General features: G+C 41.2%; 1 protein-coding gene across 1 annotated transcript in view; it reads left to right on the top strand.

Moving 5' to 3' along the window:
• The window catches only part of LOC124151169 (phosphatidylinositol 5-phosphate 4-kinase type-2 beta-like), a 56509-nt gene that overhangs the window by 30447 nt on the left and 9622 nt on the right, over positions 1-16440 (top strand). The window contains exons 6-7 of the mRNA XM_046523531.2: positions 14365-14403; positions 15702-15815. Of these exons, the coding sequence (XP_046379487.1) occupies positions 14365-14403; positions 15702-15815 (153 nt within the window). The remainder of the gene's footprint in view (positions 1-14364; positions 14404-15701; positions 15816-16440) is intronic.

Genomic DNA, 16440 nt, shown 5'->3' with positions numbered 1-16440 from the left:
CTGGGGCCAAATATAAGATAAATACTGCTCTGTCAGTAACTTTACTACACTCGTCCAGGATAGGGATTCTGATTGGGGAAGCTAATTTACTATCATGTGGGAAGTACTGAGTGGTTTCACATAGGGCTAGAACATCCTTGTAAAGCTTTCACTTCCTGTCAGAATGTTTTGTGGTCAGTCTTGTTGAAAGGCTGACAATGTGTTAATGAATGTAAATGAAGGAGCAGGTTCAAGAACAGGTGATAATGGATACATTATTATGGGAGAAATTGGAGAGACGTCATGTCACAATGACCCCGCCGACAATTAGAATACAACATGTCATAGATCATCATCACTACTCCACATCACTACACTCCATTGACACAAACCAGATAACTGGTTTCAGTGTTTTAGACTGGTCTGTATGTGTGGTCAATAACACACTCCCAAAATGCTTTTTATGTTGTAATAATTGTAAAGGTGAAAATCTGTTTAGAAATCCTGGGATTTTCTAACCCATTTGTCTCTTCATTGAACTGACAAAGTCGGATGAGCCTGTTGGTGACTGATTTGATACAGCCACCACACCTAAATTCAGGTAGTTTGTGCAGCCAGATTATTGGCTACTTATTAGGCTGCTGTATTTAGGCCTACGTAACACAGTGACCAAAGACCCCCGTGGCTATCAATTATTCCTATTCTAGCCAACATGAGGACTGATTGAGTGCAAATATGCTCACAAGTGCTCATTATCCACGGCTGAATTTGAGAATTTACCTGTTGGTGAAAGTTGGTGATCCACAACTTTACTTGTGGATGTGCTTGGGCAGTGGTGGGTGGTATCATATTTGTAGTTCATCTTTCACCATCAAGTAAGGCTCATTACAACAAGTGTCTTGTTTCTCATGTCCAGACAGTCCCTGAAATTGTACCTGCCCCTAACTTCTTTTGCATTTTTAGTACCTTCACAAAAGAAACAATTCCATTTTAACTCAATTTTTTGTTTTTGAACCAGTTTCAAACTTTCTGCATCAGTATGCCATTCATAGTATGTCAGGTGTGTAAGGTAGCCTAGCTATGCCCTGGGTCACCATGACCTGGGTGCCCATCTCTACCGACTGCTGGATGCAGGGGGCGTGAATAAAATAGGGTAATCGACATCATGTGAAGTATGACTGCATTTGGTGAAACAGTACCTACATCTGCAATGGCAAGACTGTAGTGCCTAAGAATAACTATTAATCATTGCCATCTGCATACATTTCTTGTATGCTGCTCGACTCATGGGGCAGTGAGCACAGTTTTAAGTCAGACAAAAATAAATTAATCATGAACGTTTTCAAATTTAATGAGCTACGAACTTCATTTTCCTGCAATCTGCAACATTCTGTCTGACTAGATTTTGAAAAAGAAATGTATTAAGATATGATTTACACTGCCCTGACCTTCAAGTTCTTGTAATATTTGAGACTGAAATATGTGTGACCTTGACCTCTGTTCATTTGGCAGTGTGTACATACAATCCTGACCTTGATCTTGTTTTGGGTTGGCCACTGACCACCTTAGACCTTACCACCTCTGTAGAGTGAAACCCTGTAGAATTATCATCAGTCGTTTAAAGACTTCCTTTCATTTCTCCGTTCTTGATTGATACCATTATACATAACCGTGTAATTTGCGCTAACAGCGTCTGTTCAGCTGTGATTGGTTTCAAGGAAGAGGACAGGAAACCTTTGGATGTGTGTTTTCAAGGTCAATTGGTAGAGGCTGTCTTTGACAGCATATATGTCATTTCTCTTATCAGCTTGATGGGTTAGCAATTGACCGGAAATGGCTGTTTGGAGACAGTATCGGTCATGGATTATCGAATCTAAGAAGGTTATGGCAAATAATTTCCAGATATTCCCATTTTGCTACTTTAATGATAAAACTCATGCATTATGGTAGAGCAATAATTATGACTTGAAAATATTTCTCTCATGTAGAGTATGGGAGCTGTCTGTAAATTAATACTTATTTTCTCAGAGACTTGTGCAAGACTACTCAACATGGGTAAGGACTTTTATGGGCTAATTTGCTGTAAATGATTGTAATGTGGGAGACAGAGTTTAAGGCCATATGGAGTGTTGGAGGGGTGGTTGGGTAGCCTTGTGGCTAAAGTATTAGCTTGTCACACCAAAGATCTGAGCTCTTTTCCCATCATGGGTACAGTGTGTGAACCCCATTCCTGTCTCCCCTGACATGATATTGCTGGAATATTGCAAACTCACTCTAAGCAGTGTTGTCATGGCTTCAAGATATTCACTTGAGTTATTTTTCACTTTTCTGAATCCCATAGGATGAGTTGAGTTCCTGATGTAACACAGATACCCCAGAGTAGCAGGTAGACTCTCAATAGGCCACGGCAGCCCCCCTGGCTACCTTCAAGTGTCCCAGGGGAAAACCCCTAATGTGGTATGTCAGACAGTGGCAGTCAGCAGGAGCTGGGGACCAGCACTAGATCATGGGGAGGAGCGTTGTCCGGGCTCTTTTGAAACATGCTGTGTCTGTATTGTTATACATACTGATATTTGTTAGAAACAGGACTGGGCCATCTAAGTGTCTACCAGAACAGTGAAGGTGTGGGTGGAGTGTGAAGTGCAGTGTTTGAAAACATGCATGAAGGGTTTTTGTTATGATCCTAATGTTCTAAGTTAAACTTTAAAGGGGTATCTAGATTCAGAGGCCCTCTCCCTTCCCCCCTTCCCAATACTGTCAATTGCTCGTGGGCATGGCTTAGACTTCATTATTTACAGACTACCACAGTGTTGATGAATATTGCTGGCTTGCATTGAACAACAAAACAACAATCACTCACTCGTGCTGGACCAATGCATCCTTGGTTTTTTCTTGAAAAATTCAATGACAATATTCACTTTAACTTTGATAAACATTGCTTTTTTACTTGTTTTGATACATTAAATAAATTTTTTATTGAAACAACCAATTGTGAATTAAAACAAAGGTTAAATTTAGGTACACGTCTTCGTCTGGCAGATGTGTTGTGTTTTCGTGCAACAGACAAAGATAAAATAGTCATGTCCTGAATATCCCTGAATTGAGCGTCTCATTGAATGTCCTTAATGTAGGGACATTGACTGAGACTAGTGTTCATCATCTTGGTTCTGTAGATATGCTTTGGGATGGATCCTGTTTTGTCAGGGCTCCCCAGAACAATACAAGCTCGTAGACGCAGACTGATGAGATGCTGTCACTCCTAAGTGTTTTGGAAGACAATGGAGAAAGTTCAATATCTCCATAATGTCATTTCCAGTGCAGTGTGTTATGCATCTTATCCCAGGGTCAATTTTCTGGGCCGTAAATTGCTCAGACAAGGTAATTGATGGTAACCGATTCTCTATTAACGAGACTTTCAGCAAGGGCTAGGTAGAGATGCAGTGTTAAAGGCTGGCTATTAACAAAGATGATTTACACTGCTCTCATGTCGGCAGGACATTCAACTGGTTACCAAGGATAGACGGACAGGATTTACTGATCTTGTCCAAGGAAATTGTATTCCTGGCCAAGTGATGCATTGCTGAACCCTATCAACATGGAACATTGTGTCATTGTACCGTGATGGGTTGGGACATTGTGTCATTGTACCCTGATGGGTTTGGATGTTGTGTCCTTGTAGCCTGATGGGTTGGGACATTGTGTCATTGTACCTTGGTTGGTTGGGACATTGTGTCATTGTAGCCTGATGGGTTGGGACGTTGTTTCCTTGTTGCCTGATGGATTGGGACGTTGTGTCATTGTACCCTGATGGGTTGGAACATTGTGTCACTGTAGCCTGATGGGTTGGGACGTTGTGTCCTTGTACCCAGATGGGTTGGAACAATGTGTCATTGTAGCCTGATGGGTTGGGACATTGTGTCATTGTACCCTGATGGGTTGGGACGTTGTGTCATTGTACCTTGATGGGTTGGGACATTGTGTCCTTGTAGCCTGATGGATTGGGACATTGTGTCATTGTACCCTGATGGGTTGGGACATTGTGTCATTGTAGCCAGATGGGTTGGGACGTTGTGTCATTGTACCCTGATGGGTTGGAACATTGTACTGTTGTACCCTGATGGGTTGGAACATTGTACTGTTGTACCCTGATGGGTTGGAACATTGCTAATTCTTTCAGTCATCATTATTTAACTGGAATACTACATTACAGCTTCGTTAAGTGGCCGGGATCGGGTGGTCATGCTCTCTGTCTTGGTTGATGCATGTCATTGTATCCCAATTGCGTGGATCGATGGTCATGATGTCAATCACTGGATTGTCTGGTCCAGACTCGATTATTTACAGACTGCTGTCATATAGCTGGATGCTGAGTGCGGCATTAAACAACCAACAAAAACAACGTTAAGTGGCATTTAGAAGTTGGTATGTTGAACACGGGACATAGTTCTATGGATATACAACTTCTGTATTACAATGACCATGACGTTCCCGCGTAGATACTAACACCGTTATGAAGCAAGTGATCACTTGTTTGATAAGGGTGTTAGAATCTGCACTGAAACATCACAGTCATTGTAATAAAGATGTTTATGTCCATAGAACTATCTCCTTTGTTTATTACATCAGTTTCTGGGGCCCATGTGGGTTATATTTTGTAGATATATATTTTGAAATAAGATAACTTTATTTCTGAGACTAAATGTCAATCTACGTCAGTAGCAGCCTTTCAGAGGGACAGTGTGTCTCTCATTGATAACAAGTGCTTGCTGATCAGGGGTAGGATAAGCTGAAAGGGGGAGTACTGTATTTCCTCTAAAACGAACTGGCCTTTATTAAGGTTTAGGTTATGGTTTTCAAATATTCAGCTGCTGCTATACCACATCAGTTCATTGAATTAAGCATGAATAGCAAGGGGTTGTTGCTGGATGCTGTTACTCAACAAATATCCCATTGTGAATTTTGAAATTTTTGTGAAAACAAATAGAAATAAATATAATTAGCAAGCCTGTTTTTGATCATCTTCCCTAGGCAAGAGAGTTAACTGGCTATAAAAGTCCAGTTTCCACCCTTGCCGAACTAGGCTGGTATTATGGAGTTACATTTTGGCTGGACTAACAAGTCTTTGCATAGTCAAATCAAAATCGCGCACCGAAATCAAAATCCGGTTCGTAAACTGTTGTGCAGATTTTGATCGATTGCAGGATTTGCAAAGCATGTGCACCGCCAACTTCTTGTCAGCAGATATTTTCCAAATCTTTTCATGTTTTTAATCAAGGTGCTCACGTGATTTGATGCATTTCGCGATGTAAGACCAATATAGATCTTGATTATCAATCAGATCGTCCTGACTGGGCGCCACCATTTTGTGTGAAACAAATGCAAGTGATACGACAGGTGGAATCTGATTGGTCCATAGGAGATACCTAGAGGGGACATATCTGGTAATAGCCACTGGTGTCGCTACAATCGAGCCCAGGAATTCCAGTCTAGTTCGGCAAGGGTGGAAACTGGACTTTTAGAGTCAGTTCACTCTCTTGCCTTGGGAAGATGGTTGTTGATTTGAATGCTATGGCAGTAAATCTCAAGGACCCAAGGACCCAAGGACCCCCCTTAATTGCGAACACTGCATAATGTTTTCTGTCAGGCTGTACAACTTGATTTAGTCACCATATGGCTGAAATATTGCCGAGTGACTATAAATCACTCACTCACTCACTCACTCACTCACTCACTCACTGCCGTTAGACTTCATAAGCCCTGCAGGCCCTGACTATAATCTTCAGGTCTTCATTTAAAAACAACAACAAAACCAAAAAAAAACTGCAGGTTTCTGTGACAAATAAATCGTCACCTAAATTTACTGCAGGCCATTAAGACTCAAATTACTTTAAAACTCGGGCCTGACACAGGATCTACATGTCACGGGCCTATGGGCAGGCGCTTATTTCAAACATTGTTTCCTGAACTAATCCCATCTTGAAACAATATGGCCAAAATATGGGACGGCATCTTTAATGGTCGGGTCTAAACCTGAAATGAAATCAATAAGGCCCATGCCCTTAATAGAGCAAATATGTAATGTAATGTGGTACTTGTTGACAGTCGGGCATTCGTGTATCTCTCATGAGTGACATGCATGAGTGTATGATCAGGTCCTTTGTTGAGTTGTGTTTTGTAGGTTGATGAATAAGTCAATGTCCCGTGAGAAAAGTAGGCATTCATGCTGATCTTGCAGCTTTGATGAAGGTTCCTGTTCGTTGAAACTGACATTGTTGATGCTTTAGTGTGCATCAAAGTTGTTTTTTTCAAGGGTTCGTGTATAAGCCAAGGTTGTTTCAGGCCACTTCAGCTGCATCACAGATGCCAGTATGTATAGTGTCAATACTGGACAAACTTCAACTCAATGGCAATCCACTCTATGACAATAACACATGAAACATGCACGCACGTACGTACACACGCACGCATGCATGCATGCCTGTTGCTACATGAGTGCAATAATCTTGAACACCCCATTTCACCTCAACCCAGTCCTCGAAATACACGCTAACCTGAGACTACTTAATTGTGCAGTAGACAAGAATTCAATGACTTGTAGTATTTGAGGGCTCTAATTATACCCCCGACCTTTTAGGTCGGGGGTATATAGTTATACCAAGGTTCCATCCGTCCGTCTGTCCGTCTGAAAACTTTGTCCTCGCGATTTCTCTAAAACTATTCAGTGGATTCATCTCAAACTTAGTACGTATATTCTGTGTCATATGGAGGGGTGCAGTCAAAAGAAAAAAATTGTTTTTATGAATTTTCCATTTTTTTATGAATTTTTCAAAACCTAACCCTATCCTAGCTATTTAATTTGAAACTAGGCGGGTCAGGGGTATTAGTGAGCCACGCTGACGTTTGCCCTTGTTCTGAATGTTTTCAATTTAGCTACGAATGGGAAGTGTAAAAACTGACAGAATATGAAAAACTTGAAGACATCGTTTGTCTTATTCAAGCAGTGCTAGCTAGGATGAATGAAATAAGGTTTACACTAGTCTTCTGGACTAGTCTTCTGAACACTGTTGCCTGTTCACACACTATTTCCTGAGATCTATTTTGGCAGGAGACAATCTAATGGACATTTTGGACGAGAAGCCCAATAAACTAATGAAGCCCTGTAAATGCATTCATGTTCTAATGACATTCTCTCATTGTAAAACATTGTTGACACACACAGGCTGCAACAGTGTATCTTTTGTAAACAATCCCTGGCTTAGCATTGCAACAAAAGCCCTCATTATCCAAAGCCCCAAGTGCATCAATATGCTGCGTAACACCTAACACGAAGTATGCTCTGTCAAACAAGCAGGAATACCACGGCTTTCAGGACCACTCTGGAGTGGAGACCAATGCACGGCTCCCCAACTATGTCTATGTAGAGATCAGGCCATACCACCATCTATTGCCTCGCTCCCCAAGCATCCCCCATCCCCCGAAGTGTATCCACATATAATTCCCCACCCCCCAGGAAACCACCAGGGAGAGATTGGTTACATTGATGTGTACACAGAGAACTGGCCATACCACCATCTATTGATTTGGCTACTGCAAGAATATTGAAAGCCGGCGATCAGACCATTTAATTTGCATGGCATGTGTAGCTATGGTGGTAGTATTTCCCACTGTGGGATATGTCTGGCGTTATTCCTTCAACATGGAGACTGAACATGTTGAAATATGGCCATGCTTGTATTTTTGTTCTTTCAAAGGGTTCAGCAAGTGACTTGCAGGTTTATGTTGATATTAACGATTTTGATGGCTGAGTGGGTTATAGGGGGTGGGTAACGTGACCAGGTTGGTGATATATATAATGGTTGTTGGTGGTAGGGTAATAGGAGGTGGGTTACAGGACCAAGTTGGTGATATATAATGGTTGTTGGCAGGTGGGTTATAGGAGGTGGGTAACGTGACTAAGTTGGTGATATATATTAGTTGTTGGCAGGTGGGTTATAGGAGGTGGGTTACAGGACCAAGTTGGTGATATATAATGGTTGTTGGCAGGTGGGTTTTGGAGGTGGGTAACGTGACCAAGTTGGTGATATATAATGGTTGTTGGCAGGTGGGTTATAGGAGGTGGTTAACGTGACCAAGTTGGTGATATATAATGGTTGTTGGTGGTAGGGTAATAGGAGGTGGGTAACGTGACCAAGTTGGTGATATATAATGGTTGTTGGCAGGTGGGTTATAGGAGGTGGGTAACATGACCAAGTTGGTGATATATATTGGTTGTTGGCAGGTGGGTTATAGGAGGTTGGTTACAGGACCAAGTTGGTGATATATATTGGTTGTTGGCAGGTGGGTTATAGGAGGTGGGTTACAGGACCAAGTTGGTGATATATAATGGTTGTTGGCAGGTGGGTTATAGGAGGTGGTTAACGTGACCAAGTTGGTGATATATAATGGTTGTTGGTGGTAGGGTAATAGGAGGTGGGTAACGTGACCAAGTTGGTGATATATAATGGTTGTTGGCAGGTGGGTTATAGGAGGTGGGTAACGTGACCAAGTTGGTGATATATATTGGTTGTTGGCAGGTGGGTTATAGGAGGTTGGTTACAGGACCAAGTTGGTGATATATAATGGTTGTTGGCAGGTGGGTTATAGGAGGTGGGTTACAGGACCAAGTTGGTGATATATAATGGTTGTTGGCAGGTGGGTTATAGGAGGTGGGTAACATGACCAAGTTGGTGATATATAATGGTTGTTGGCAGGTGGGTTATAGGAGGTGGTTAACGTGACCAAGTTGGTGATATATAATGGTTGTTGGTGGTAGGGTTACAGGTGAGTTACAGGACCAATTTGGTGATATATAATGGTTGTTAGCGGGTAGGTTATTTAGGTGGTTAACGTGGTGATATATGATGGTTGTTTGCGGGTTGGTTATTGGAAGTGGTTAAAATTGGGAGATATGATGGTTGTTAGCCGGTGGGTTATTGGAGGTGGGTAACATGGTGATATATGATGGTTGTTAGCGGGTAGGTTATTGGAGGTGGGTAACGTGGTGAAATATGATGGTTGTTAGTGGGTAGGTTATTGGAGGTGGGTAATGTGGTGATATATGATGGTTGTAAGCGGGTAGGTTATTGGAGGTGGGTAACATGGTGATATATGATGGTTGTTAGCGGGTAGGTTATTGGAGGTGGGTAACGTGGTGAAATATGATGGTTGTTAGCGGGAGGGTTATTGGAGGTTGGTGAGATAAGGGACCTTACTGGAGAAAAATCAGATTTTGACGTCTTACCGTATATGACCGCGGATAAGCCGACCCCGTAGATAAGCCGAGGTGTTAATTTGACCATTGAAATACGAAAGAAAATGATATGACCCGCAGATAAGCCGAATCAGGAATTGAAAGACAAAAAACACTGCGAAGTCGGACTTCAAGACATGTGCCGGTACTCGCAAATATTCAAAAATATAAGATGAAAAACGTTGTAATTATATTGAAAAAGTCATTATTATTTCTAAAAAAGATTTAACAAACCAGTCATCCACTTTCATAATGTGGGAAGCTGTTTCTCGTGGGTTTTTTTAATCTCATAATGATCGTTATATGTTGCCATCAACAACCAAGCGCCATTTTGTGAATCGGTGTATATAGAATTATGAACCCGTGAGAAAATATATCAGCTGGAGCGAAGACTCGCAGTTTGAATTCAGCATCGTAAGCATGGCGTTTTTGTTTAAAACTCATGATAAAAATGTCAGTCTGCAAAAATATACCAACTTTTATAACCCCCTTTACACCACTATTGTATGTTAATTCAATTGAATTAAATAAACTATCATACTATGAACACATTGAATGACCATCACTTACTCACAGGCTTCTCCAGTTTATTAAACTAATCTCTCGAAAACAAAGGAATTAAGCCCCTACTCCCAACACGATCGCTAAGCACCCACAACTTGAAAATGTTTGTGTAAACAACATGACAATACCAATCGGCCCGTTATTATCAATGCTCATTTCCTTGTGTACCGTGTTGCTTTAAACAACAGGAAGCAATCACAGTGGTCACCGTTCGTGACGTCACAGGTAACAGCTGATCACATGTTTTTGCAAATGGCGAACGGAATAACTCGCCGATACAGTTGTTTATTTGCCTCTTTCAATAAAGGTAGACACTTGTTCACTATCAATTTATGAACTTTGCAAAACGTACGTAATAGCTATTGGCGTTTTTATCTGGGGATTATATATTATAGCTGTGAATTACATATATTGTTACATGTAAAGATTGTGGAGTTTACGAAGAACGATAAACTTTGAACATTCAATTGAAAACTTATTATCGGAAGGAGTAACATGCATAACATTTTTTTAATAATGACAACATTGGTGTATAATAATAACTTTATTGATAATTTATAAGAATAATGGCTCTAGTCGTGGCAACTTCCAAACTTTCGGGAAGTTGTAATCTATCGGACCGTCATTCAGCCGATGTTTCTGACAGATCACGATCTGAAAAATACTATCATGAAAGTGTATCCCGTGGATAAGCCGACCCCTTTCTACAGAATCTTTTTTCTGGTCCTCAAAATTCGGCTTATACGCGGTCATATACGGTATATAAGACCACAAAAATACAATTCACAAGCTTCAGTTCATATTTATAACACAGATGCATGGCATCAAACATTTCGACTCATTTTCTTTTTGACGTCATAGCACAGTTGTATCCTGGCACCCATAAGGTCCCTTTTCTCCTGGTGAGTCACATATATTGAATGAGTTTGCAATAATGCTAAAAGTAGCATAAAACAGAACTTTCACTTGTGATTGGATGTTTTTTTCCCATTTTAAGACATAAAGAGTTTAAAGTGTCAGTGGAGTATATGTCATGTTATGTGCACAATCTAGACCCTGTTGGGCAGTATTGTAAGCAGTACTGACAGTCTGAGAAGTATTTGCTATGTAGACACTGTAGGCCTATTCTGGAGACCATTTACACAGACTGAGTAGATTAAGCATGTTAAGAGATACACAGGTTGTTTCGGGTTGGTTCCAGAGCATAGACAAACAAACAAGGATGGTAAACCTAGACTCAGACTCTCTGCCAAGCTGGGGATCTTTATTGGATCCACCTGAGGCAGTGGAGCACCCTGTCAAACCTAAACATCATGCAGCAGAAGCTGTAAGGGCAGTAGCATCTAACACCTAACCAGATGAGGAGATTTGGTCGGATTTCCAACATGGAGGCAACACGGTGCAGAGATTCTACCTGACAGGTGTTGGTGCTGATTGGTCATGGTCTAGTCATAGAGAACATAGAGTTATTCTGGAGGTGACTTTAAGAGGGGTGAACACTTTCCGACATGATCATGTTGTATCTTATGAAGTGTGTTGTTTGTGTTTAAAGCCTCACTCAGCAATATTCCAGCTACATGTTCATATTGTACAGCCTGCCTGTACATATTGGATATAACAATCTGGTGATATTGTAGCATCCATCCACGTCATCAGGTTCGAAATTGAGAAAAATCTGCAACAGTAAACTGTCCGAAACTAGTAAAACCCAGGGAGTACTTGACGTTTCCACAGCCTCCATGGTCTAGTGGTAGAGCGTCCGCCCGGAGAGCGGAAGGTCCGGGGTTCGATCCCCGGCCTCGTCATACCAAAAGACGTTAAAAGATGGTACTTGTTGTTACCCTGTCTGGCGCTCGGCATTAAAAGGGGCAAAAACAAGGACTGGTCGGCTTGGAGTCAGTATACTGTGTCTGAGTGGGATATTCATGTTAAACTGCGGCATGGTATCTCAGTGAGCTAGCACTATAAATAGGCATCAGTCCGGACTAGTACAAGCAGCCAGACAAACACACACGTACATTCACGTCACTATATAAGTGCAATAATGTTGGACGCGACGTTAAACCCCATTTCACCTCAGCTCACCTTGACGTTTCCTTATGGAATACCAGTAGTAGATGGCATCTCTGCACCAGATAATGTTTACAGTGTAGCCAAAATAGAAGTTAATTTCTAACACTGACCACTGAGGTATGATGACATACTCCCAAGGAAGTCACTGAGCCTGACCACCCGATCCAATAAGTTGCCTTGTACCACCAGGTATGGGCTCTTATCAAGTGAATGTTTGACATATACTGAAGTAGATCTTGATATGCACAGGCTTCAGATCAGGATTGACTGATTGTCATCAAACATGTCCTAAAGATATTTTTCAAAGTTTTGTAAAGGTCAAATATTGATAAAATTATGGAAAATCCTAATCTCAATTGTTTCAGGCAAAATCACTGTATACATAATACAGGTATCACAGTGACAACCACATTTTGGGGCGACCTAGGGTCCTTGAGATTTATGCTATTGTATTTAGTTCTAGGGCTCACTGAATTTTCAACTTTGGGTTGAGACAAGAACTCCTGGACTTCCATGCTTAGTTTAAGTCTTGGGTGGTCCAGTCCTCCATGGCACTGCTATTCACTTTGCATTCCTTCATATTATGAACCGCCTCGTGGTCTAGTGGCAGAGCGTCCGCCCGAAGAGCGGAAGTTCAGGGGTACGATCCCAGGCCGCGTCATACCAAAAGATGTTAAAAGATGGTACTTGTTGTTACCCTGGCTAAAAAACAAGGACTCGTCAGTTCTGGGTCAGTAAACTGTCTGATCGGGATATTCATGTTAAACTGCAGCATGGTATCTCCGTGAGCTAGCACTTTAAATCGGCATCAGTCCACACTAGTACAAGCAGACACACACAAACACGTGCATGCACGTCGCTATATACAAGTGCAATAATCTTGGACGCGACGTTAAACCCCATTTCACCTCACCTCACCTTCATATTATGGTGACATGATGTTTTATAACAGAAATACGGTTCAAAGCAATGTTAAAGCCAACTTACTCACACACTTTGTAGTTACTGATGTGAGTAGTAGTGGTTGAACTCCTGCATTGATGGGTGTATCTAGTCTGAAGACCTGCATCACTTTGAGTTTCCCCTCAGGGCAGTACAGTGTCATAACATTGACATACTGTATAGGGACCCAAACCGAGTTCATCGTGTCAGCACAATGCAACCCATTTACATCCCCCATTTACTAGTGATCCCTCGATTAGTGCCGATGTGGAAAAACGAATGAATTGATGCAAGCTAAGCTGTGCCCTACTTGTACTGGGATAGAAATTAACCCCAGAAGTCTACTAGCCTGAATGTTGGTAAATGTTCAAAATTCTACCAGCACTTACGATACTTTTGACATTGGTGAAACTGGTGCAAGTTTCCGTCCCTGTACAGATGTTAGTTGTTCACCAGGTGAACCAGACAAGGCGTGTCTGTCCCGAGTAGACAGGTAATACCTGTGGTCAGAACATAAGCTGACAAAGATGTCTTTGTGTGTATTGATCTGAGCAGTGGAAAGGCCAATCCTTAGTCAGGTTCTCACAGCCTCCACGTATGAATGTATCACTAACACTTTCTTCTATACAGTGTTGAATAAAGGGGGTGGGATTAACATTTTGTGTGTTTACATTGTATCAGAAAGAAGATACCCTATTTATTCGTCCAAGTTTGGGTGTGTGTATGGGTTATCGATACCAGGGAATTAACTCTTTCAACACGGCAGGCCAGTACCCGGGCCAAGTCGTAGCCACATCAAAATAGTATAGAATTTTATTGTCTTGTCCTTCATTCATTAAATCTATCACATTTCAGAATGTCTGAAATACGTATTTCATTTCAATTTATCATTTTGTAGGTTATAAAATGATGCACTATCTCCCCGCAGTGTTATTGAAAAAATTATTTCTTGGACGCATGCTTTAATAACAGCTCCATATCAATTTGTCAAAGAGCAAAATAGACGTTTCAAGCAAATTTTGAAATACATTATATAAAGTAATAAATAAAATCAACAAAGCATACACTATACTAGAAAAGAAACGTCAGATTTTTTAAATGACTTAACTGAACTTTATTTATTTATTTTTTTATGCAATAACTTAGTTGATAGATAAGACAAGCATGTTCAGGTATCAATCCCACACAGTTAATTGATCATTATCAAACGTTACAACCTCATTGTCAGAAGAAAGAGGGGTTGCGCCACCCCCATCCCCCCAGGATCTGCCAGTGGTGTAAAACAACACTCACTCAATCGCTGACACCTCTCACTTCCGCTCCACTCCGCTCCACTCCACTCCGCTCCACTCCGCTCCACTCCACTCCACTCCACTCCACTCCACTCCACCACACTCCGCTCCACTCCGCTCCACTCCACTCCGCTCCACTCCGCTCCACTCCACTCCACTCCACTCCACTCCACTCAGTGCCTGTTGTGTAACGATATGATATATATGATGTTTCATCTATTTCAGGGGTCTACAGTTGACAGACAAGCAAGCGACAAAGAAAGGGTATGTGACTTTGAAAACATCGTTTTATCTGTTTATCTGTTTATATCTGTGCTTTGCCCTACATGAAGCCGACACACAGACACTTTGACAAATCAGCGTCAAAGTCTACTCACTAAGGATGGGTTTTTGAGGTTTTAAGTGCATCAATGTTTTGCGATACACAAGGTCGTACTGCGATAAGTATCACAATATATTGTATAATTCTAAATTGTGAATTCAGAAGCAATCCAAAACATCAATGTATGAATTGAAGTTCATAAATAGAACAAAACGAGATGTTAGTACATGTTTACTCATTCACTGAATATGCAGATATCTTGGGGGCTCTGGATACACGTATTTGGGCAAGTGTATAACATTTAACACATGAGCATCAAAAGGATATTGTGGAAAGAATGGACTTCAATGTACTGATATACAGGAAATACCGCACACCCTTACTACTCACTCAGTCACTCACTCACTCACTCTTTATCATAAATTAACTTTGTCATGATTGTTATGGAGAGCAGGGTGCTGTTTTACAAAGCAGTCTCAGCGCTTAGGTTATCGTAACTCCCATACCTTAACATAGACATACGACAGTTGTAGCTCTAAGGTTGTTTTGTACAACGCCACCCTGATGTATACGTCCTGTATTATCAATCAGTGGTGGAAGTGAATGTCGACCAATGTATTACAGATGACGATCCCTAAAGTTGTGGGGATTTCAGATTAGAATTTATCCCCAGCAACCAATGTTCATCGTAAGAGGCTACTTAATTGATAGGGTTGTCAGGCTGGGTTGATGGCGTATCGTCGTACCCTGACGCCGTGGATCATTGCTCACAATATCAATCACTGGATTGTCAGGTCCAGCAGTGGTAGAAACTAACATTTTTTGTCCACTAGTCCACTAGTATGATAACATACAGCAGAGCCCTTAAAAATGTCAATTTTCTACTGATTCTTATGATAACCTAACTATTTGGCAGTTTGGCAAGGACCACGGGGCTAGTGCCAATTTCTAACGCTGTCCAGACTTGATTATTTAAGGCCAGTCATACGACTGGAATATTGCTGAGTGTCACATTACCCTACAAACACAAACACACACATACAGATAAAGTAATTCAATAAATCACGGGTGTTCTAGTGTCCCAAATCACAGACTATTGATAAATGTACGTAATGTGTATGTACCTTCAATTCTACTGTATATTATTTTCTAATTATGCAGATATTAACTTTATGATTGAAGTTGGAAAATATCAAGTTATGTGATGCGTGATGTGATGGTGGTTCTTTGTGTTCTCCAGCTAAAGCTTCTGCCAACATTAAAAGATGTGGACTTTGTGAATGATGGCGTCACAATTCAAATCGGACAAGAAGCCAAGGATAATTTCATGCCGACATTAACAAAAGATGTTGAGGTACTGATACACAGCTGCTCTGAATTATATTTCATTCCAAACGTTTAGACCCATGAAAGATTCGGTGTGGAATAGGTCTTCAGCAATCCATGTTTGCCATAAAAGGCGACTATGCTTGTCGTAAGAGGCGACTAACAGGATCTGGTGGTCAGACTCGCTGACTTGGTTGATGCATGTCATCGATCCCAATTGCGTGGATCGGTGCTCGTGATATCAATCACTGGATTGTCTTGTCCAGACCCGATTATTTACAGACCTCCGTCATATAGCTGGAATATTGCTGAGTGTGGCGTAAAACAACATACCAACCTAACATGTTTAGGACAAGCCAGTTTATGTTCTGTAGACTTAATAGTATTTCCCAAAATGCAGGTGAAATATGTTTATCATCCTCTGGTTTAGCGGTGGGGATCTTTCACTGGACATGCTGGAGGTTCTGAAAAATAGTGTGTTGTGGGTCCTGAACGTTTTTGGCATGACTGAACAAGTAAAATTTTCTAAAAAAAATCCCCAGCCCCCTGATAGAATATTGGTAAGTCCCTTGTTTCTGATGTTGGAAGTGTTGTGAGTCTGAGTCAAGAATTAGCTATTTGGGTGTCCCATGCACTCCTTGGGTGTCCCGTAC

The sequence above is a fragment of the Haliotis rufescens genome, unplaced genomic scaffold (assembly GCF_023055435.1).
Source record: "Haliotis rufescens isolate VD_foot unplaced genomic scaffold, xgHalRufe1.0.p SCAF_43, whole genome shotgun sequence".
Lineage (NCBI taxonomy): Eukaryota > Metazoa > Mollusca > Gastropoda > Lepetellida > Haliotidae > Haliotis > Haliotis rufescens.
Note: the sequence above shows the minus strand (reverse complement) of the source record. Positions and strands in the feature narration are given on the sequence as shown.